The sequence below is a fragment of the Excalfactoria chinensis genome, chromosome Z (assembly GCF_039878825.1).
Source record: "Excalfactoria chinensis isolate bCotChi1 chromosome Z, bCotChi1.hap2, whole genome shotgun sequence".
NCBI classification, from domain to species: Eukaryota; Metazoa; Chordata; class Aves; order Galliformes; family Phasianidae; genus Excalfactoria; species Excalfactoria chinensis.
Window position 1 is genome coordinate 8788514 of NC_092857.1, and position 21970 is coordinate 8810483.

General features: G+C 56.0%; 3 protein-coding genes across 3 annotated transcripts; 2 read left to right on the forward strand and 1 right to left on the reverse strand.

The window, feature by feature from the left end:
* Positions 1-1508: 1508 nt before the first annotated feature.
* TESK1 (testis associated actin remodelling kinase 1) lies at positions 1509-9836 on the forward strand. Its single transcript, XM_072359205.1, has 10 exons — positions 1509-1893; positions 6160-6281; positions 6380-6428; positions 6587-6733; positions 6831-6913; positions 7181-7271; positions 7416-7499; positions 7677-7766; positions 7884-8034; positions 8168-9836. Exons 1-10 carry the CDS (start codon positions 1645-1647, stop codon positions 9178-9180), a joined length of 2079 nt encoding a protein of 692 aa, XP_072215306.1. The 5' UTR covers positions 1509-1644; the 3' UTR covers positions 9181-9836.
* An 878-nt stretch (positions 9837-10714) lies between these two features.
* On the reverse strand, positions 10715-13607 carry CD72 (CD72 molecule). The gene is made up of 7 exons (XM_072360267.1): positions 13523-13607; positions 13349-13444; positions 13076-13165; positions 12386-12700; positions 12068-12216; positions 11255-11406; positions 10715-10853 (listed from the first exon to the last, which is right to left on the reverse strand). The coding sequence occupies exons 1-7, from the start codon at positions 13605-13607 to the stop codon at positions 10715-10717; spliced, it is 1026 nt and encodes a 341-aa protein (XP_072216368.1).
* Positions 13608-18890: 5283 nt separating this feature from the next.
* On the forward strand, positions 18891-21593 carry LOC140264431 (B-cell differentiation antigen CD72-like). Its single transcript, XM_072360196.1, has 7 exons — positions 18891-19058; positions 19138-19230; positions 19334-19432; positions 20263-20577; positions 20674-20822; positions 20928-20992; positions 21397-21593. The coding sequence occupies exons 1-7, from the start codon at positions 18974-18976 to the stop codon at positions 21542-21544; spliced, it is 954 nt and encodes a 317-aa protein (XP_072216297.1). The 5' UTR covers positions 18891-18973; the 3' UTR covers positions 21545-21593.
* The last annotated feature ends 377 nt before the right edge of the window (positions 21594-21970 follow it).

The window sequence follows — 21970 nt, forward strand, 5'->3', positions numbered from 1 at the left end:
CTTAATTGGATGTAAACTCAGCCACTTGTAAGCAGCAGGAGCCTGAAACAGGCTGTGGTCCTGAGCTTCTCTCTGTAAAATGCCTTACTCTCCATCTCTGCCTTGACCCTGGGGGGGCTGCTGCTCGTGTGCACTCAATGGAAAGGCCAAGGCAAGGTTTGCTTGGATCCCGGCTCCATGGAGCTGTACTTTTAGCTCTCAGCACCGCAGAGGAGCTGGAGGCAGCATGGCAGATGTTGGGATGCCATGCACAGGATGCCCAGGTACACATCCTGCTGCATGGTGGCTCCCTGGTGAATAGTGAAAAAGGACCCCATAGTAGATGAATGGGGAACACTTTGCTACAGAAAGGGAAAAGGGGCCTCACTAAGGCAAAGGGTAGTTACAGATAGATAGTTTATGTTAATGGGGGCCCAGAGAGGGGGAATTGCAGACACTAAGTTTGAGAAATCAAGGGGGATGAAGGCCATGAAGATAAGGGTGGAACAGCCCGAGAACAGTGTGGTGATTAGATGTCCACAGAGCAAGCTGGAACCAGTCTGGGGGGTACCCATCCCACAGGGTCAAAAGCGAGAAAGATGATGAACCTTCATCCCACAACCACCCCCACAACTCACTACAGACGCACAAGGGGGGACGGACTGCAAGCTAATGGGGTCTCAGGAATGTAATGAATATGTATCCAAATTCCTGCAAACTATTGATTATGTATTAGTTCAGCCTATATCTGTTGCACGCTTTCTCCTAACGGCGTGCAAGTGAGGTGGAGCTGTCCCCCTTGCACTAGGGTGTATGCACATCACTCACTAAACATACCTGCTTTATAACTACTTCGTGGTTATGGAGTTTGATTCCGCAAGTCACTGGGGCTTGGCAGCCTCCAGACACACAGCACCTATTAGCCCATCGAGTGGAGGCACCAGGCTGCAGTGGTACTGCCATGGACAGGGACGGGTAAAACCCTAAGACAGGCACTGGCCAAAAGCACCACGCCAGGAGACAACCTGAGCTGCTGCTTTTCTCAGTGGGGATAGCAGTTAGTATGGCACAGGGTGTGAGGATACAAGACAGGGAGCCCTGCGGCAGGGAGCCGCAGAGAGGAAGGATGGAAGGATCAGGATGGAGAAGGAAAATGGGAGGACATAGAAAGGGAGAAAAGGGAAGTGGTCACGCTGTCACCAAGAGGCTGCACTTCCCACAGTCCCAGGGACACCATCAGGGCAGATCCACAGCACGCGTCTGGGCTGGGACAGCCGTGATGAGAACCCGAAGCCTCGGCGGGGCCCATCCACGGCTGCACTCCTCGTAGGGGGCTCAGCACCCGTGGTCCCACGTGGCGAGGGGCTGGACAGACGTCGACATCGGACCCCACGCATCGAAACCCCACACCGTGGGAGGGGTCTCTGTGCCCAGCGGCGACGGCGGCGGTGGTCGACAAGGAGTTAAGGGCTGTCCCCGCCTCGGCTCCGCCCCGCCAGTACCAGCGCTCGGGGCGGCGGAGGCGCAGCGCCGGGCCGGGCTGGGGTCGGTGCTGCAGGGCCATGAGCGCTGCGCTCCCATCCCCCGCACCGCTGCTGCTCGTCGCGGGGCCGGGCCGGGCTGGCTGCGGCGGGACGGCCCGGCCGTGACCCCGCGGGGATGTGAATGGCGCGGGGGTCGCTCGGCGGGGCCGACATGGAGCGGGAGAAGCTGCCGCGGAGGCCCGGCTCGGCGCTGCGAGCGGAGCGGCCCGAGGAGAGCGAGGCGGGAGAGGCGGCGGGGCCATGGCCGGGCTGCGGGAGGATGCGGCCCTCCTCGTACCGCGCGCTGCGCAGCGCCGTCTCCACCCTGGCGCGCATCGACGATTTCTACTGCGAGAAGATCGGCACCGGCTTCTTCTCCGAGGTGTTCAAGGTGTGCGCGGCGCCCGAGCATCCCTTCGACGGGGGGCGGGGGGTGCGGGCGGGACTGGGCGTCGCGGTACCGCCGAACGGGGCGGTGGGAAGCCTGGGACCCCCGAGGACGAGGAGGTGCCCGGCGGTGGCTGCGGGAGAGCCCCGCGGCCGCGCTGCTGTTGTTCCCCGGGGGAGGGGAGCGATATTTACATCCAGGCCGGGCGCGGAGCTCCGGAGCGCTGCCACCGGCGGGCGGCGGGGTGGCCGGGGGCGGCGGGTCGGAAAGCCCCGGTGGGGGATCCCGGAGCCGGTTCGGAGGCGGGAGGTGCGGCCGCCTCCTCGTGCAGCCTGAGCGAGGCGGGTGGGTGTGCGGGGTCCGGCTGAAGCGAGCTGTGTCGCGGGGTGCCTTTGTGCCACAGTCGGCATGGGCGCAGGTTGATGGTGTGGGGACGCTCACGCGTGGCCGCGCCCAGGTGTGGGGTGCTCTGGTGCTGGTGGGGGATTTGAGATCCTGGCGGTGATGATGGTACTCCCAGCCCGTCGAAGGGCTGTCTGCCTGCTGTATTCACTCCGGGGAGAGGCGTGTGCACTTGTTATTGTGCTCAGCGTGCCGTGTATCGCTTTACGCTTCTTGTGGCTTCTGCCCTTTCTGATAGCAGCTTTGCTGAATCGGGATCCCCCCCATCTCTTCTGCAGCCCCCCCGAGCGCTGCCCTGCAGTGTGGCCGTGGTGGCCGTGCAGAGAGGACCCTCCCATAGCCATCCCTTGCACTCCTGTGGGGCTGTGGCCTCGCTGCTGGCCGGGTTCCTTCTATTGATCCTTGGCTGTGAGCACACAGCAGCACCTGGGAGCAGAGGGAGGCATTTAATAAAGCCAGGATCTTTAATAATAGATGCTCCCGGATCTCTGCCAGGCCATGCTCCATGCTCTCTGTCTGCTCCCACACCATACTCACAGTGCCATGTCTGCAAGGAATTTGGGGGAGCAGAGGGTGCAGGGGTGGGAACCACAGCAGCCAGAACAGGAGGTGTCTGGGTGGGCTCTGTGCATGTACAGAGGGCTGAGGGCAGACACTGAGTATAGTGGGTCTTAACAGGGTGACAGTACCCTCATCTCGCAAGGAGGATGCAGTATGGGGCCGTGTTCTGCCCACCTCTTTCCACCCCACAGTGCTTTTCATGGCTGTGGGCATTTGCAGCCGCCTGCTCGGCCCTGCTTCATTCCATCCCTGGTGGGCGTGGGGAATGAGGAGGGGCCCACACCTCGGTGTCCTTACCCAGGTGGCATGGCTCTGGGGTGCTGGCACAGCACAGCCATCTGATGGTGTTCTCCTACCCACCCCTGGCTGAGCCGTAGTGGTTGTTCCCAGGGTGCTCCCAGCCATGCCCCCATGGAGCTGGCCCTCGCTGCTCCCGGCAGCAGCTGGTTCTCGGTGTGATTCCAGAGGCCCACCTGCTTCCTCGGGCATGCAGGCATTGCAGCGAGCCGCCTCTCCATCTCACTGATAGACAGAGCAGATTGAGCTGGCTGTGTTCGTGCCAGACATTTTCTCCAGCCCTTAACCCGCTGTTGCATCTCTTCCCACTTCCCTCCCTGCAGCACCCTGCCTTCCCCTGGGGCTGTGCCCAAACATGCGCATCCTCCAGAGTTGCTGTCTCCAGGATGCAGCTCTCCATTGTGCACAGCCCCATAATCATGGGGGCAGCCCTTGCTCAGGTGCTCCCTGCCCATCTCAGCTGGTTTCCCTGCCGACCTTTGAGGTTTCCTATTTATTCACAAATGACTGGTGCAGCTCATGAATGACACAGCTCTTATCTGGTGTCCTTCTGTGGCGGACCTCATCTCATTCCACCAGTGACATGGGTAGCACCGATGGGGAAACAAACCCAGGCAGGCGAGCACTGCTGATGCTCAGGTGCTCATTGTGAGCAGCCTGGCTGGGCTTCCTGCTCCCGTGCTCCCCAGAGGAAACCATTTTTGTAGGATCTGCCTTCTCTGCATGGGGAGCAGCTTTTCCAGTCCGGCCCAGTGTGAGACCTGTTGCACTGCTGGGATCCCTGCAAGCTCAGTTGGAACTGTCAGGGTTGCCTGTGGCAGGGCTGCTCCTTGACCTGCACCACTCTGCCCATCCTCATGGGGACACTGGGAGGGACTAGGGGATAAGAAGGGCACCCAGCCTTTGCTCAAGGTGCGGGACCCCCAGGTGCTGGTGCTGCCCTGTGTCTTGCCAGGAGCGCAGGCTGCAGGGCCGTCTGCTCGCTCTGATTAGCATGTTCTTTAAATAAGACTCTAATTTCCGCTGTTAAAAGAGCCCAGATCCCTTGTGCCCAGGCTGGGGCTGCAGCCGGTCCCTCCCTTCCCCCAGCCCTCATGACAACAGATGGGATAGGGCCATGGGGATGTGGTGCCACAGGTGGAATGGGGCATAGGGAGCTCTGTGGGGTGCTGGGGGCCTTGGGCAGGCAGTGAGGGCTGTCTGCTGCCTGGGGGCTGACAGGCTGCTGCCTCCCCCAGCACTCGGCTGAGCTCAGCTCTAGGGAATGTGCTGGGATTCCTGGGCACAGGGCCAGCACGTGGAGAAGAGAGGGGGGACCTGTGCTGCCTGGGGAGGCTCTGCTGCGTGCTGCCATTCCCTGCTGATGTCAGGGGGAGGATGGAAACCCCCTCAGCACAAACGTGCAAGTCACATGGGGTTGTGGCTTGCTATGCTGGAAGGTCACCAGTGCTTCCGGGGGTCATTCAGCCTTCTGGGATGGTGCCAGAGCCTGGCCAGGGTGGGGTTGGGGCACTGGGACATGACTGTGCTGCCTGGAGACCCACTGGAGGCCCAGCGAGAAATTTCACAGCAGGGTCTTCCTCTAGATCTTCCCCCTCCCCCAGGATCCTCCAGGATTATGGTATTAGTGCCATACAGTGCACTCAGACTGTCACCGTGGCAAGAGGTTAATGAGCAAAGAACTGGGCCATGGGCATGTCCTGGCCACATGATCCTGTCCAGCACCCACCAGAGGATTGCTCTGTTATGCTGGCTTGGATCTGATCATTCCCATGGTGGGCAGCCGTGCCATGGCACGTGCTGCCAGGCATTTGCACAGCACCCATGGGGCTGAGCCAGCTGCCAGCGCCTGGGAGCAGTCGGTGCCACGGCAGGACCGACCCATCCGGTCCCACCAGCCCTGTGATGTGTGGGAGGGCAGCGCTGCTGGCTCGGCTGGGCACTCATCATTTGTGGGGCTGCATGGGGACAGGCTCCCTCTGGACACAGGCACCAGATTCAGTCTCAGTGGGGGTTTTGGGGCACACTGTCCCCGCAGGCTGGCAGAGAGGTGATGCGATGTAACCAGAGTGGGGTGGCAGCTGCTGCTGAATTATTCAGAGCCCCTCCGTGAGCCAGGCTGTGCTGCCACTTGCTCCCAACCCTGCCCAGGGCTGGTTTGGCCTCAGTGCACCCAGGCAGCGATTAATAGAGAGGGGTCCTTATTAATTCCTAATTTCCCTCCAGGCCCTTCAGTGGGAGGTGCTGCTTGCATGCACGGAGCCTCAGCTGATGTGCGGGAGCCACATGTGGTTTGCCCTAGGTTGGAGGGGGGGGCATGTGGGGAGGGCCCAGCACAGCGGCTTCAAGCAGCATCGACTAAAAAGGAGAAGAGCAGTGAGCTGACGGAAGCGCCGAGGAATGCCCGTGCCTCCATGTGTGCTGGGGTGCAGCTGAGGCTGAGCGAGTGTCCCCCCCCCAAGGCAGCTGCTGTGGATCCTGTCCCCTGTGCCAGCTTCAGGGACCCCTTGTGCCATCCCCTTGGCACTGGGACAGAGGACCCTGTGCTTTTCCCTTCACCTTACACATGTTGGGGACCACAGTGAGCCAGGGGTGTCCATGTTTGGCCACCTTCCTGGTTGCTGTTCCTGGCGGGGGGCCAGCCCACAGCTCATGTGACAGCCTTGGACTGGCTAAATATACAGCATCATTCAAGTACCGTGCCCCCAGGGCTGCCTGGGGAAGCGTATGTCCCCTCTGTCCTCAACCCCTTGCTATGGGGTCTGGCCACATAGCTGCACTCCATTCCTGCACTCTTTGGACTGGGCTGCCACTGTGACTCCGGGAGTCTGGGCGTGTGGGGGGGGAGCACAGCACATGGGGTGTTCAAGGATCACGATTTGTGTATCATAGGTGTGGGGGTCATTGGGGTGCTGCTGTGCTCAAAGAGCCCCCCACTAACACTGGGGTGCCCCATACATGGGGTGTGTGGGGACCCCCAGGACTGAGCTCCCCCTGCACCCACTGCAGGTGCGGCACCGCCAATCCGGGCAGATCATGGTGCTGAAGATGAACAAGCTGACCAGCAACCGGGGCAACATGCTGCGGGAGGTGCAGCTGATGAACCGCCTCTCGCACCCGAACATCCTCAGGTTCGTCCCATTCCCTGGGACTTGGGACTGCTGTGGGGCTTGGTGAGCTCCTGGGGCTGAATCCTCCCAGGTCACATTCTGCTCCTCTCTTCTCACAGATTCATGGGGGTGTGCGTGCACCAGGGGCAGCTGCACGCTCTGACAGAGGTGAGAGTGGGATGGTCGTCATGGGGCCAGGGAGAGGGTGTTGGTGACTATGAGGGCACTTGGTGTGTGGTTTGGGGGAGCAATGGGAAGAGATATGGGGACCCACCAGCTTGGTGGGATAGAGCAGGGGGCAGCAAGACAATGGCTCTTCCCACCAGTACATCAATGGTGGGAACCTGGAGCAGCTGCTGGACAGCCCTGTGCCCCTTTCCTGGTCCACACGTGTCCAGCTGGCACTTGACATCGCCCGTGGCCTGCACTACCTGCACTCCAAGGGCATCTTCCACCGAGACCTCACCTCCAAGGTACAGGGCATCCTGATGCCATGAGGTTCCCTTACATGCATCCCAGCAGTGTTGGTGTTGATGTGGGGGCTGACAGGGGGTTCTGCTGTGCCCCCAGAACTGCCTGGTGCGCTGTGAGGGCAATGGCTACACGGCTGTAGTGGGCGACTTTGGCTTGGCAGAGAAGATCCCCACCTACAGGTCTGTCTGTCCATCCCCATCCTCCAAGCAAGTGGATCCAGCTCGCCTGGGGATGTTTTTGTAGGGCCAGGGGTGGTGGGGTGATCCCTGGTGAGGGGACGGATGGGGGATGGATGTGTTCAGGGGTGTCCAAGAGGAAATAGAGAAGGGAATGGTATCGATGACCTAGTGGTGGTTGAGATGGGACATGGGGTGCATGGAGGAGGGTTGGCACAGGAAGAGGGGGCTCTGGGGAAGTGGGACCCTGACATGCCACTGTGTCTCCAGCGAGGGCAGCGAGAAGGAGCCGCTGGCCGTGGTAGGCTCTCCCTATTGGATGGCACCCGAGGTTCTGCGTGGGGAGATCTACAATGAGAAGGTGACACTGCACGGGACTGTCTGGGCATATGAAGGGAAAGGGGATGGGCATCCTTACGGGGGAGGTGGTCCTGAGAGGAGGGCTTGCAACAGGGGGCTGCATGGCCTCAGGCTGCAGCCCCCTGCAACTTCCTGCTCTCTGCAGGCTGATGTGTTCGCCTATGGCATCATCCTGTGTGAGACCATTGCTCGTGTCTCTGCTGACCCTGACTACCTGCCCCGCACTGAGGTAACTCACTGGGATGGGGAGCAAGGGCAGGGCATGGCAGGACCAGGGCTGGGGATGTGTCACTAAACATGTGAAAGGGGATCTTATCTCCATTGAGAGTGGCTCCAGGATCCCCTCTTGCTACACCCAGCTCAGAGCTGGCACCCAGACTCACTGTCCCTTGTCTCCACGGAACAGGATTTTGGCCTGGACATCACCACTTTCCGCACCATGGTGGGAAACGACTGCCCGGTGGCCTTCCTCCAGCTGGCGTTCCACTGCTGCAGCGTGAGCCCCTGTGGCGTGATGCCCTCATCCCTGCTTCCCATTCCCTGCCTGAGGTGGGACCTGCCCCAGGAGTGCTGGAGGGTCACCAGCCTCACCATGGTCTCCTCCCTCCCACAGATGGAGCCCACTTCTCGCCCCTCCTTCCTGGAAATCACACAGTGCCTGGAGGGCGTCCTGCAGCACCAGCTGGGCACTGAGGATGCTGGGACCACCCTCTTCTGCACCGGGGACAGCATGCCTGCGCTCAGCACAGTGTCTGCATTCAGTGGTACGTGGGTGTCCCCGGAGTGTGGGTTGCCCTTCATTCTGGGGGGAGACGATCTGTGGGACAGAGCCCCATTGCCCTCTGCCTGCATCGTCCCCACATTCCACTGATGACTCCCTCCTGTGCCCCCACCCAGGAGTGGCCATGAGGGCGGCTGGCCGTGCTGAGCAGTCCCCACTGCACGAGCTGGGGACGCAGCACCTGCAGCCGGACCAGCAGCTGTCCCGCAGCCACTCTGATGTCTTCCCCCCCAAATCACCCATCTTGGAGCACTGCAGTGAGGCCAGGACCAAGGAGACGCCACCACGCGTCAACCCCTTCTCCCAGCGCGAGGACTTGAAGGGGGGCAAGATCAAGCTCTTCGACACCCCCAGCAAGTCGGTCATCTCGCTCACATTTGACTTGCCCCCTCCAGCCCCTCTGCAGCTTGCCACTCCCATCACCCCTGAGCCAGCCGTGGAGGTGCAGTGCGACTTCTCAGCACCTACCACCTCGCCCCGCAAGTGCCACTCGCTGCCCACCTCCCCCGAGCTGCCCCACCGGGGGGGCCTGGCGCTGGGCGTGAGGTTCCCCTCTCGGCCCCCTGCCCCAAAGCAGAGCCACTGGGACAGCAGAGAGCCGAGAATCCCATCCAGACCCGGGGTGGAGGAGCGGAGAGACTGCGCTCCCCACCACCCTGAGCTGCCGCTGCCACAGCTCCGTGCTCCAGCATCCACTAGTGGCACCTTCATCAGCACATTGGCCTCGGGAATCAATCTGTGGCAGCCAGAGCCACTCCGCAAGCAGCTTTTCAACAATCACCACCCCACAGCTGTCAGCAAGCCACTGTCCTGGGGCAGTGGGTTGGAGCATGGCTTCTCCGAGCTCAGCATCCCCTGCGCGGCAGTGGTGCTGGAACAGACGGAGCACGCAGCCATGCTGCCCGGTCATGGCTCTGGCATGGTGCCGGAGCAGAACGAGGTGCTGCCCTGCCCTAGCTGCTGCTTGGGACCCTTAAGCCTCACCTCTCTTTGTCACCAGCCAGCACCCAGTCCACCCCGCTACCAGAACCTCAACTGTGAGGCCAAGAGACTCCTCTGCCATGACTGCCTCCAGAAATCCGAGGAGTCAGCGGAGCCCAGCCTGAAGCTGCCTGAGGCGCAGTCCTAGTTCTGGGAACCCCGTTGGGAGTCTGGGGTGCCCCCCTGCTCCATCACAATTTACTCAGCACGTGGGAGCCCTTACTGCTTGGAGGGCTGAAGTGCAATAACACTGCTGCCCCAGGTGGCAGGGCCAGGTCCCCACAAGTATGAAGCCTGTGGGACTCCCCTGTCCCCATGGGCTAGCCCTCAGTGGGCTCTTACAGCCCCTCAGATGAGGGCAAGCAGGGCTGGGCAGGGGGTGTGATGCAGTCGTGTGTGTATGTGAGCAATGGGGGTTCCAGCTGCCACCCCACAAGTGTAGGATGCACACCTGGTCCCTTACACGATGAAACACCGTGGTATGCAGGGGACTAGGGAGGGGGCCGGCACTGGGAGTCTCTGGGTACTGAGCCCCCAGTACATGTGTGCTGACCTGCCCAGTACCAGGGACTCATCCACATTACTCACCCCAAGCTGAGGGCACTGTGCAGCCCCCAGCATCTCTTGAGTGGCCAGGGGATAAGGGAGGGACAGGAGTGGGAGCCGGCTTTCCTCCCTCCCGCACAACGCACTGGTGAATGCAGAACTGTTGTGTTTTTTTTATTACTATTATTAATAATGATAATGGCTAGTAATATATACCCAGCTTATTTAAGGTGTTCAATAAAAACTGAATGTCCCAGCAAGTCGGGCTGACGTTTGTGTCTCTTGGTGTACACAGCGGGGTGGGGAGCCCCCATCTCGGGGTGACAGGGACTTGTTCTAACTGTGACCCAGCTTTGGCTCAGTGTCACTGAAGTGGCCAACTCAGTTGAGTCGGAGGTGAAATTCCAGTTTGTGGGTTTGGGGAATTCCAATTGATGGTATGGTTTTTTGACAGGTTCAGTGGGCATAGTGGGGGTGGGCTGACATTTGTGTGGGATGATCTTAGTGGTCTTTTCCATCCTTAATGATTCTGATTCTATGATCGTTGGATTTGCACTGTGGAGTCTTTGTCTTAGCAGTAAAGAAGAAAACAAGCAGCAGACAAGCTGTGTCTCTTTATTTGCTACAGTGTGGGGTCAGCCAGCAGACAACGCGGAGCAACACATACACCTCTAAAATGCCTTTAACAGCCCTGTGCTCTTCAAGCAAAAGATTTACATACCAATTAATCAACTAAATATGGCACGCGCAACCCCATAATAGAACACAACTTCCTCTGCTCTCGCCAGGCTGAACATAAGTCGGGGCCATTCTGCACGTGCGTGGCAGCTATTTAAATTCTCGATGACTTGTCTTGCAAAGTGTCTGGCGCTGGATGCTGCTGTTGCTTTGGGAGCCACGTGGTGCCATCCTAAATGTCACTGCTCTACTCTCTAATCAGCAATAACACCCAAATGCCAATGCTAGCAGTCGCTCCGTCCTTGGGCTCTGTGCCGCGTGAAAGCTGAAGCAGAGAGGATGCAGGCACTGAAATGGAAGGATGTGCTCAGTGGGGCTGGGACGGGGTTTTCCCCATCTTTCCCCTTTGCTGCCTTCCTTGTGCACTGTGGAGTGAGCTGGCCATGTCACTGCTCTCATCACATGAACGGGGAGCTGGGCCCTGCTGCCTTCTCACAGATCCAGAGGTGCAGGTCTTCTGGCCCCTCACATGGCGCCGCTTTGATGTTCCCATGGCTGATGACGGCACATGACCCGTTGGACTTCGGCTGCCAGGGTCTGGATGGAGACACACCACGTTGGGGCTTCCCCATGAATCTCACCCCAGAGGTGCTCCCTGTGTGCTTGGGGTGCAGGGGCAGGTAGGGGCTGAGCAGATGGGGCCGTTCCTCCTCACTGGTTTCAGACACCACAAGAGGAAGCAGAGGCGAGCAGGGCTGGTGGCACACGTGATGGGGAGGAGCCCGGATAGGGACAGGGGTCAACCATTTTGCTTGGACCCCAATAAAATTTGGGGGTTCTTTCATCCCTTCCCTCCACATCCCATAGGCACAAGGCTTGGCTTTCCCATTGCATGAGCTCTGAGCATCTCAGCCCAGTGCTCATGCATTGGCTACTGGAGGGATGTAAAGTGTTTCTTCACACCTCACCAGAGGAGGGGGGATGTGGGCAAGGGGTACCTCTCATAGAGCGAGCCGTCCACCCAGATCCAGGCGTCTGTCAGCCCTTCATCATCTGGCTCCCCTTCCTCCAGCCAGTCATATTCGTACCAGGGGTACTTGCTCTTCTGCAGCCCAATCCAGTACGCGATGTCCGCATTCTTCAGGAAGCTCTGGAGAAGGGGCAAAAGGGCCTTTTGACACCTTCCATGGGGCTTGGGGGCTGCAGAGCCTTCGTCTTCCCACAGAACCTGAGCAATCCCAGCCCCACACCAAAGTCCAGGTATCATAGAATCATAGAATTGTTTAGGCTGAAAAGGAGCTCAAAGATCATCAGGCATCAACCCTGTGCTATGTGCAGGGCCGCCAACCACCAGACCAGGCTGCCCAGAGCCACATCCAGCCTGGCCTTGAATGCCTCCAGGGATGGGGCATCCACAGCCTCCTTGGGCAACCTGTTCCAGTACATCACCACCCTCTGTGTGGAAAACTGCCTCCTAATCACCAACCTAAACCTTCCCTGCTTCAGTTTAAAACCATTCCCCTTTTGTCCTATCACTATCCACCCTTGTAAACAGCCATTCCCCCTCCCGTTTATAAGCTCCCTTCAGATAATGGAAGGCCACAATGAGGTTTCCCCAGAGCCTTCTTGTCTCCAAGCTAAACAGCCCAGTTCCCTCAACCTTTATTCACAGGAGATCATCTCCCTCTGACCGTCCTAGTGGCCCTCCTCTGGACCCACTCCAAGAGTTCCATATCTTTCTTGTGCTGTCCTCATGTTGTTGGATGCCCCCAGCTTTGCAGTGCCCCCAGTACTCAGCACTTGCTCCCTACCGGCACAGTCCAGCGACTCCAGGATTTGGTGATCAGGAGCTGAGAGTATTTCTCCTCGCACTCTGCTCTGCTGTCATCCCACGTCTTCTTATCCGTTGAGATGAAGAGGCACTTGCCCCGGTAGAGCAGCCAGCCTGAGGGGCAGCAGTCTGGAGACAGGGGCGCAGCTCAGCTCAGGCACTTGCTAGTGTCTGCAGAACCCCATCTCCTGCAGAGCTTCAGGCTTTTGACCATCCCACCTCCACCCCTGGCCAAAAAGCCACCATCCCATCCACACCTCCGTACTGCAGGCACGCTGGGGCTGCCCAATTGCCATACCTATAGCCGTGCAGGAGCGCAGCAGGGTCACAGTGCTCTCACTAGCATTCAGCCTTCCCTGCACACTGCTCAGCTCCTTCTGGGTTGCAGCCAGGGCCCCTGAGACATGTGCCAGCTCTGCCTCCCACCTGCCCAGCTCCCGATAGCTGTTGTTGCCCTCCTGCCATGCTTGCTGCAGCTCCTCTCGCACTCGTGCCAGCTCTTGCCGCATCTTCTCCAGGCTCTGGTCCCTCACCTGCACCTCCTGTGAGAAGCGGCCACGCTCGGCCGCCTGCTCCAGGGATGTGTCCTGTAGCTGTCGAGTCACCTGCCAGTCTGGGGACAGGGCAGGGTGAGCAGTGACATGGGGATGGGGCAGCCTGGGTGGAAGGCAAGGGGCTGAACATGGGATATGCAGATCAGTGGGTGACCCCACTGACTGGGAATGGATGGACCTGGCAGAGTGGGCTGGAGTAGGAGCAGAGCAGGCTGGGACAGGATTAGGACAAGAGAGATGGAAAGGAGAACCAAGTGAGGAGTATGGGTGATGGCAGCCAAGGGAAATGCCCATGATGTGTGAGAGACAAGTTGCACCTTGGGGCAGATGGGACAGACAGACCAACTTCCATGTTCATGGGCATAGTCTGTGGCACCCGCCCCAACCTCACCCCACTCTGTCCCCACATCCCATTGCCATTTGTCCCCACTCACAGCAGGCCCCCAGCACCACAGAGGCCACCAGCAGCAGCAGACTGACAGCCAGTAGCCCCGCAGGGACACAGTGCCAGCAGAACCAGCACCCTGCAAGACACCAAGTGGCCACACGTCACCCTCTGTCAGCTCCTGGGCATCCCCAGACAGTGTGGTGGCAGCACGGTGGCACAGCGTGGGTGCTTCCTCTCTCTAGGTAGGGAATGGGGACTGCCCTGAAACAATACGCACTGCCCACACCGTGATCTCCCACATCCCCAGCCAGGCACTTACCTGGACTGCGCCGGGCCCCTTCCCCTGCTGTCCCCACAGGCATCAGCTCCGGTGTGGTGTTCTCGTGGGGACTCTCAGCCTCATCCATACCAAGGGCTGTAGGAGGAAGGTTGGGCAGAAGTGAGATGCTGATGCTGGCTGTGTGGGGAGGTGTGAGGATCCCATGGCTCTCACCTGCCTCCAGTGCCTGGCTGGCCATTCCACGGCCCCTTGGCCCTTTGGCAAACCTCAGGTCAGTGTAGAGCAATCCTTGGGCCATGCAGACAAGTCCTGGGCCCTGCTATCTTCCACCCAACTCTCTGGAGTGGTCTTTGCACCCTGGCTTGGGGTTCAAAAGAGAAGTGAGGCTGGCTCTTACAGAAGCAGAACTTGGCTCTGAGCCACAGCAGATGGGACCAGCGAGGCACGGACGTGGGGACCAGCACCCTGCCATTGGTCCAGCACCACCATGTCCCCTCCCACGCCCCGAGAGCTGTCACAGTCCCCTGCACACATGATGGTATCAGGCAGCCCAGTGTGAGAGTACAGGCAGAGCAGGGATGCACCCAAAGGCTATGGAGGGCCAAAGCAGAGCTGAGCACAGGAGCACCAGGAATGCTTCACAGGGGACTGGAGGTGCTCGTGGTGAGCATTTTCCCTTCATGCATGGGGGAATACAGATCTACTCCTACCAGAATGTGCAAAGGCAGGTCTTCAGATGGCTTTCAGGCACATGGGCAGAGACTGTGGTGGAAGACCGCTGGGGGGACACTGCTGTCATGCAGTGGCCTTGGTGAGGTTGGAGCAGGCAGGGCTGGGGTACTCACCAGTGTGCTGTTGGCTTGGATGATGACCAGCTGTGCCCACAGACCTGCAGCTCCCTCTGCCCCAGGCAGGAAGACACACACAGCAAGGAGGAGGTGCACACAGAACCATGGTGCCAACCACAACTCCAAGACCCTGAGCAGGGAGGGGGACATGGGGACACTCACAGTGGAAGCCCAATCCAACGAGGATGATCTGTGCCAGCAGGAGCAGCAGGGACAGGGCTCCCAGGCTGAGGGCTGCCCAGTGCCAGGGCATCCGTGCTGTCTGCACAGGGGCTGAAAGACAGAGTGCCACTTGGGGCTGAGTGGCAATGGTGGGAAACCCCACCACCACACCCTGATAGCTGCACATCCTTTGGCCTCCCCCAGGCTCTGTCCCCAAAGAATGACAGAGTGTTGACATGAAATGAAGACGTGGCACAGGGAAGGCAGTAGAGCAGGTGCCTACATGCACTGTGCCATGCAGCAGAATGCAGCGTGCAGCCTCCCCATCCCGAGAGCAGGCAGTCTGCAGCATGGGAATGGGGCAAGAGGATCCACAGGAGGGGGGAGAAGGCTGGAGGTGCTGCTGGCAAGCAGGATGGGGAGCAGTGTGCCCTTACCTGGTGCAGGGGGCAGGCGCAGCTCAGCATACATGACTCCCTCTTCCATCGTTCCCTCTTTCTCTTGTTGTGTGCCCCGCGACTCTGGAGGAGGGGAGCAGCAACCCCCTTCCCCAGCCTCCCTCTTTGGCAGCCGAGTGTGACACGAAATGAAAAGTGTCACTTCCTGGTGAAGTCCCCAGAGTGAAGAGCAGAAGAAAAAGATGGTTCACAAAAACGAATGGTAAAGAGTAAAGACATAAGGATAAGTGTTTTGAGAACATCTCAAGAACATTTAGTGAGCAAGTGATAAGATGTCCACAAAGCAACTTAGAACTGGTTTGGAGGCTACCCCTCCCACAGGGTCAGAAGTTTTCAGTGAGGAAGACTACGAGCCTTCACAAGGAAGATTATGAGCCTTCATCCTGAGACCATCTGTAGGCAGATCGGGTATGTGTATGGGAAGGGGGAACATGTAAGTCATGAGGAGATGTCCTACATAGCATATGCAGGAGCACCTATGCTCCCCCCTGAGCTCACAGGTAAGGTTGCCAGCTGGGGTGGGAAGGCTCCCTGGGAGAGGTCCTGAGAAGGGGACTTGTAAGTTGTACGTGAGGAAAAGAGCAATAGCTCTCCCTTGGGCTGTTGGTAGTAGGAAAGACCTAGGATATAGTGGCCTTCATGTGCAGAGATCGAGGAAATCTCAGTGCTAGCACTGGAAGCCTCTGGAGAGGAGGAGGTGAAACTGAAATATGATGTTAGTAGTTTATGTAATGATGAGAGTTTGGAAAGTGAAAAGGTTTGGGAAGGATTTGGCCCCTGCTGAACCTAAAGCAGTGTGCAAACTGCAGGAAAAGAAACACTGGTGGAGAAATCCTACCAAACTGAGTGAGAGGGAACCATCTCTGATTGCAAAAGCTCAATGGTGGGAGTGTGGGACGATTACCCTAGTAGATCCACTGGTTAAACTGCTGTTAAGGGGAGCAGGATGAAGGAGTTTATTTTCTGGTGGATACAGATACCTCTTACCACAGATGATTTTGTAACTGTAGTAGGAGCTACTGCTGGACAAGAAAAGACTTATTTTGGGGGATCAATTCAATATAGGATGAGAAATCAAGTAGCAGTACTTAAATTCTTGTACAGGCCAGGTTCTCTAAAACTGTTACTCTGGCAAGACTTATTAGAATAGGTGGATGCAGAGATTAAATTCAATAAAACTGCAGCTAAGGGTCAAACAATATCAACCGATTGAAAATTCTAAGTCTGGCTTTAACACAGAGAAAAACAACGTTGTACCCCCAGGAGTTACAGAAATCTTAAATAAGGTACACTTAGGGGTGTGGGTGTTCAGGGGTACCTGGCAGGGTCAAAAATGAGGCCCTAAATAGAAGTTAAGTTAAAAACAAGAACCAGCCCAGTCAGGGTAAAGCGGTGCCCTTTGAGGATATGTGGCTGTAGAAGGACAAAAGAAATAATAGATAACTCTTTGGAGTTTGAATTACTAATTGAGTGGGAATCCAAATACAGAACTCCAATTTTGCCAATTTTCGCCAAATTTTTGGATAGCAAGTGCTTTAGTTTGTTACAAAACTTGAGGGCAAGGAATAGAAACATTGAATACATACACTCAGTGGTGGCAAATCCTTGCTCTTTACTAACCAAGTGAAGGAATGAGTAGGTGGGTGTCGCAGGTTAACCCAAAATCTACCTGCGCCTGTGACAGGGGGCAGTCAGCCGCAGGCCGCTGACCAGAAGGAAGGAAAAAAAGGAAATAAATACAGCGGCAATGATCTAAGAAGGCACACTTATTTACTAAATACTATGTCAGAATACAGGATAACACAATATAATACAATATAATTGGAATTAAGGCTAACGAATCAAGTAAAATAGGAGAGAGTGAGTCCTGAAACCGAGAGACCTACTGTAACTCTAGGTGAAACGGCTGGAACGCTCCTGCGTGGCTCCCCCTGGCTGGCAAGGTCCAAGAGAGGAAGTTCAGCCCCGAAGTCAGATTATATAGAATCCTTGTCATATGTTCTCTGGGACATTCAGCCTTTTTCTGTGAGCAGCACATTCGTTAAAATTATCCATGCTTTATCATGATGTTATGATGTGGAATACTGATAGCAAAATTACAGAATTGCAAAACCGTGACAGTGGGGTTCACCTTCCGAATTTGAAGGATGTCCTTTCTGCCTGGTCTGACCAATGGAAGCCTAAGGTTGTTTACCTTTGAATAGGAAAGCCCTAATATGGGGAGAAGAGACTCAGTTAACCCAGACAGTGCTACCCAAGGTTGTGAGAACAACCCAATGATTTTTGGGAAGTGGTCAACTCATGAGCCTGAGTCCTGGGTTCCTCTATCTCAGGGTGGAACTTTACTGGATGTCACAGCAACGGATGGACTGTGTACAATAGGCTGAGAGTTTGCTGAGTTTCTTGGTTTAAATGGTTATCAAGTTTCTCAACAGAAAGCACAAATAACTCAGCAGCAAGTAACGTATTTGGGGTATGAGATTACAGCTGGACTTTGAACCTTAAGGACTGCCAGGAAAGAAGCCATCTGCCAAACTCCTGAGCTGCAAACTGCCAAGGAACTCTGTACATCCCAAGGGATGACAGGAGGATGCCAAATGTGGATACACAGCTACGGACTGATGGTAAAGCTTCAAACAGCATCACAGAACCACCAAGGTTGGAAAAGACTGATGAAGTGAGTAAGGGATAGCAGGATGCCTGAGGGTGGTAGCTGCACTAGTGCTCAATAATCAAGAAGCCTGTAAATTTATGCTGGGCCAAAGGATAACAGTTTTAATATCTCATACAGCGTTTACTGTATTGGTGGCAAAAGGGGAACATTGACTCTCACCCCAAAGATTACTGAAGTACCAGGCCATCCTGGTAGAGCAGGGTGATGTAGAAATAATTGTAACTAATATTTTCAGCCAAGTATCTTTCCTTGGCAACATGAGGCAAATCTACTAATGGTGCCACAAATTAACATCATGAAACAGGGTTCTCATGCCAGGAAGATTTATTAATTGCTGTGATAATGTCGATCCTGATACGTATCTACATCATCTTGTGTATCCCTACCATCTTGTGTATCCCTATCATCTTGTGTATCCCTACTATCTTGTATATCCCCACTTATTCTTCTAAGCAAGCCTTTTATACTCTAACACATGTATTCAGTCCATTTCCACTAACAGTTCATTGGCTAGAAAGCAAGCAAGTTCCATGACAAGTCTTCATAATCAGCAGAGTTCATCTTATGCCTAGGTGCAAAACACTCCTGTTTATTTGTTCAGAGCTCCTGTCTCCTTTCCAGAGCCTCTTTATCAGCCAGTCAGCATCCAGTGAGGCTGAGATGACCTCTCCAGTTCCCACATCACTCCCTTCTTTACCAGTGAAAAAGTGTGATTTAAAGCATCCTGTACCGCTTCTGAACACAACGTAATAAGCAAGGAATGCAAACAAAAGCACTGAGAAGAGCAAAAACAAACCCTATTTTTAACACATTCTGTATCCACAGTCCCAGGCTTAACTACACCAAGCAGAGGGATTTCTATAAGCAGCTAAACTAGAATTAACACACTGATCTAATGGCTGATTCTTTCTACTATAGTTAAAATACAAACAATCCATTTTAACCAAACCCAACAGCTCCACAACAGTGGCTGGGTCATCTTTGAGATGGCAGTACTCAGCACTGTCATTGCTGCTGGTGTTCAGTGTGGCAGTGATTGTAAGTCCGGATCTCTTTCCAGTAATCTGAAGAGGGGGTGAAGATCTTCTGTAGGAATTCCCACTAGGAGTTGCACACCCAATTTATGGCACCTAGTTGCAGATCATTTAAGGTTCTAACTTTGGTACTCAAAGGTGGAGTCTGAGGCTGGATTCAGGTCTGTGAAATCCTCCAGCACAGACATAGCCCCAGATATAGTCCACCACCAGATTTCTGCACGTCACAGCCCTCACCCCGCTGCACCCCATGTCTTGGCACAAAATGACAGTGAATCCAGAGGACCGTGACGGTTCTCGGGTGTGGGAGGGGACTCTCTGGCAAAGCAGAGCCAATGACAGAGTGCAGATAACTGCATCAGTGCCTCGTTGTTGCCTCCACCACGACTCAGAGCCAACATTTGCTTCAGCAAGCAGCACCTCACTTCTCCTTTCCACTCAGCAATAGGCAGCAGCAGCAGAAACTGCACAGAACCAGCAGCAGCCTCATGGCTCACAACGTGCTCTACGCTGACCTGAGATTCGCCAAGGGGTCAGGGAGCCATGGCACAACCAGCCAGGTGCTGGAGGCAGGTGAGACCAATGGGGACCTCACACCTCCCCAACATGGCCAACATCATCACCCCATCGCTGCCCAACCTTCCTCCCACAGCCAGCATGGATGACACAGACAGCCCCTATGAGAATGTTGTACCGGGATCAGCGCCCATAGTGACAGCAGGGGAAGGGACCCAACGTAGCCCAGGTGAGTGCCCAGATGGGGACAGGGATGGGGACAGGGATGGGGATGGGGGCTGCACAGCCTCCCAGGAGCATGGGTGACTCATGGCTGCTGGTGTGTCTTGCAGGGCACTGGTCCCGGCGGCGCTGCGTACCTGTGGGGCTGCTGGCAGCCATTCTGCTGCTGTCGGTGGCCTTGGTGGCCTTGGTGGCCCTGGGGACCTGCTGTGAGTGCAGACATCATGGCTGGGGAGGGGAGTGGTGAGGTGGGATGGAGGCCGGGAGGAGTTCAAGGGCTGGGGATGGTGTGGCTTCTAACTTGGCTGCCCTGTGCTGCCTGCACTGCATGTACTGCCTGCATCTTCCAGAACTGCCTGCATTGCATGCATTCCTTTCACTGCCTGTGCCACCTGCACTTTCTGCATTGCCTGCACTGCATGTGCTGCCTGCCTCAGCTTCCCATGCATTATTGTTGTTCCCATTTCTTCCCAATATCTCCCATCATCTTTCCACTGTCTCCCATCACTTTCTGTTGCATCCTGTTCATTTGCATAGCCTCCCTCTGCCTCCTTTTACTTCCCTTTTCCTTCCACTTACCTCCCATCAACTTCCATTGCCTTTCATTAGTTGCCATTACCTTCCACTTGCCTCCCATTATCTTGCTGTTGTCCTCCATTAATTCCTATCACCTGTCATTGCCTTCTAATTGTCTTCTCAGACCCTTATATTGCATCCGTTGACTACTCCTTGCCTTTTATTCTTTCTCATTGATTCCCATTGCATTTCCATTGACATCCTATGGCATTCCAGCACCTTCCATTCCCCCTGTCAATTCCCACTGAACCCCAGTCCTTTCCCATTAACTTCCCGCTGCCTCCTGCTACTTTCCCATTACATCCCATTGATTCTCAGTACTGTCCAACTGAATTCCCATTGCCTCCTACCCCCACACTGGCTCACCTGGCATTGCCTCGCCTGACCCAACCTGGCCATGACTCATGTCCCCCACTCAGGCTACCCCATCTCCATACCCCAGCTCACCTTATCCTGCCCACAGACTGGCAGGTGACCCACCAGCTGCAAAACATATCCGTGGAGCAGGCCACTGAGCGCGACCACTTTGCAAAGGAAGAACAGGTGTGGGAGCAGAGCCTGAAGCAGACAAAGCAGGAGCTGGTGTGGGTGCAAGAGGAGCTGCAACAAGCATGGCAGGAGGCCAAAAACAGCCAGCAGGAGCTGGCCAGGCGGGAGGCCGAGCTGGTGCATGTCTCAGGGACCCTGAATGCGACCCAAAAGGAGTTGCAGGATGTGCAGGAGAAGCTCAGTGCCAGCAAGCAGGCAGCGAGCAGCCTGCGTGTCTGCCTGAATGCAGGTAAAGGCACAGTGCAGTGGGGAGGGGGTGGTTCCTGAGGGATGTGGGGCCCATGTCTGCAGATGGCCAGCACCTGAGCTCTGCTGCTGTCTCCAGATTGCTGCCCCTCGGGCTGGCTGCTCTACCGTGGCAAGTGCCTCTTCATCTCTGCTGTGAGGAAGAACTGGCGGAGCAGCTACTGGGACTGTGAGGCAAAACATTCTCATCTACTGTCCCAAGGTGACTGGGCGTTGTGGATGCTGCCGGTAAGTAAGGGGAATGCAGCTCCCCAGCAGGGTTCCCCCCATGCTGCCCCAGTGCTCCTGACCACCATGTATGGGGATGGCACTCATCATGTTCTTTCCTCACAGAGTTTTCTCCAAGCAAGCACTGCCATGTACTGGATCAAGGGAGAAGACTCTTACGGTGAAAGGAGGTTAGTTTGTATGAGGCTAACAGCTGTTTCACATCTAAATCTAGCAGTCTCTGGCCCAATCATTGGAAGTGCAGGTTCCCCTATTTCCTATAAACCTGAGATACCTTTCCAACTCATGAGATCCTACTTAGAGTGGTGCTCCAGACAGCCATAGTCAGAGCCTACTCATGGTGCACAGGACCATGCTCCCCAGGTAGCGATGCTCAGACTCAGCATTGTGTCCTAGTGCCCAGTTCAGTGCTGTCCGTAAGTTCATCCACTTGGTATCAGCAGAGACTTGGTCAGTGAAAACCACTGTCAGGAAGGAGACTCTTCTTTCAGTGTATCCTCAGTGCAGGAACTTGAGTGTGGGCACAGGTAGTGTATGCTGTCCAGGCTTCTCTGATGCATGTCCTGTCTCCTAGGTATGATTACTATGGAGAGTGTGCAGTGCTAGTAGCTGGGAAAATGCAGAGCTTATCATGCACGAAGCTTAACCCATGGATCTGTGAGCAGCCCCCAACACTGAGCAGCGTGTCCGAGAGCCTCACTCCTCTCCTGACCAAGGACTGACCCTGCTGCCAGCCCCACCACATCACAGGGCTGGGGCACAGCAGATGACCTTCCCGCAGAGATATCCCAGTGCTGTGTGTGCAATGTTTCCCACAAGTGGCAAAGAGCTGAGAAAATGATCTGGAGGACTGCCTGTAGTTTAAAGCAAGGCTTATGAAAAACAGACATTGTTCCCCTCTCCCACATGCATGCAGACACTTGTACCAACATTGTCCTGCTCTCTAGATCCGTACACGTGTCCCCGTGTAACATGGCAAGTCTTTCACTGTGATATCATGCTGGATTCATGATAATATTCTGGTTTGATATGAGAAAAAATTTCTTCTCTTGAAGAGTGGTGATGCACTGGCACAGGCTGCCCAATGGATCTGGTGGATTCACTGTCTCTGGGGGTGTCCAAGAGCCACGGAGATGTGGCAGTGAGGA

What these genes read in the sequence shown, in the direction of transcription:
- CD72 (XM_072360267.1), bottom strand. Translation starts at nt 13,607, where the DNA reads ATGGCCCAAGGATTGCTCTACACTGACCTGAGGTTTGCCAAAGGGCCA. An exon ending in AGGGGCCCGGCGCAGTCCAG is followed by an intron (nt 13,166 to 13,348) that starts GTAAGTGCCTGG and finishes GGTGTCTTGCAG; the next exon opens with GGTGCTGGTTCTGCTGGCAC. An exon ending in GACGGCTCGCTCTATGAGAG is followed by an intron (nt 10,854 to 11,254) that starts GTACCCCTTGCC and finishes GTCTCCATCCAG; the next exon opens with ACCCTGGCAGCCGAAGTCCA.
- LOC140264431 (XM_072360196.1), top strand. Translation starts at nt 18,974, where the DNA reads ATGGCTCACAACGTGCTCTACGCTGACCTGAGATTCGCCAAGGGGTCA. An exon ending in AGGGACCCAACGTAGCCCAG is followed by an intron (nt 19,231 to 19,333) that starts GTGAGTGCCCAG and finishes TGTGTCTTGCAG; the next exon opens with GGCACTGGTCCCGGCGGCGC. An exon ending in GACTCTTACGGTGAAAGGAG is followed by an intron (nt 20,993 to 21,396) that starts GTTAGTTTGTAT and finishes CCTGTCTCCTAG; the next exon opens with GTATGATTACTATGGAGAGT.
- TESK1 (XM_072359205.1), top strand. Translation starts at nt 1,645, where the DNA reads ATGGCGCGGGGGTCGCTCGGCGGGGCCGACATGGAGCGGGAGAAGCTG. An exon ending in TCGCACCCGAACATCCTCAG is followed by an intron (nt 6,282 to 6,379) that starts GTTCGTCCCATT and finishes CTCTTCTCACAG; the next exon opens with ATTCATGGGGGTGTGCGTGC. An exon ending in ACTACCTGCCCCGCACTGAG is followed by an intron (nt 7,500 to 7,676) that starts GTAACTCACTGG and finishes TCCACGGAACAG; the next exon opens with GATTTTGGCCTGGACATCAC.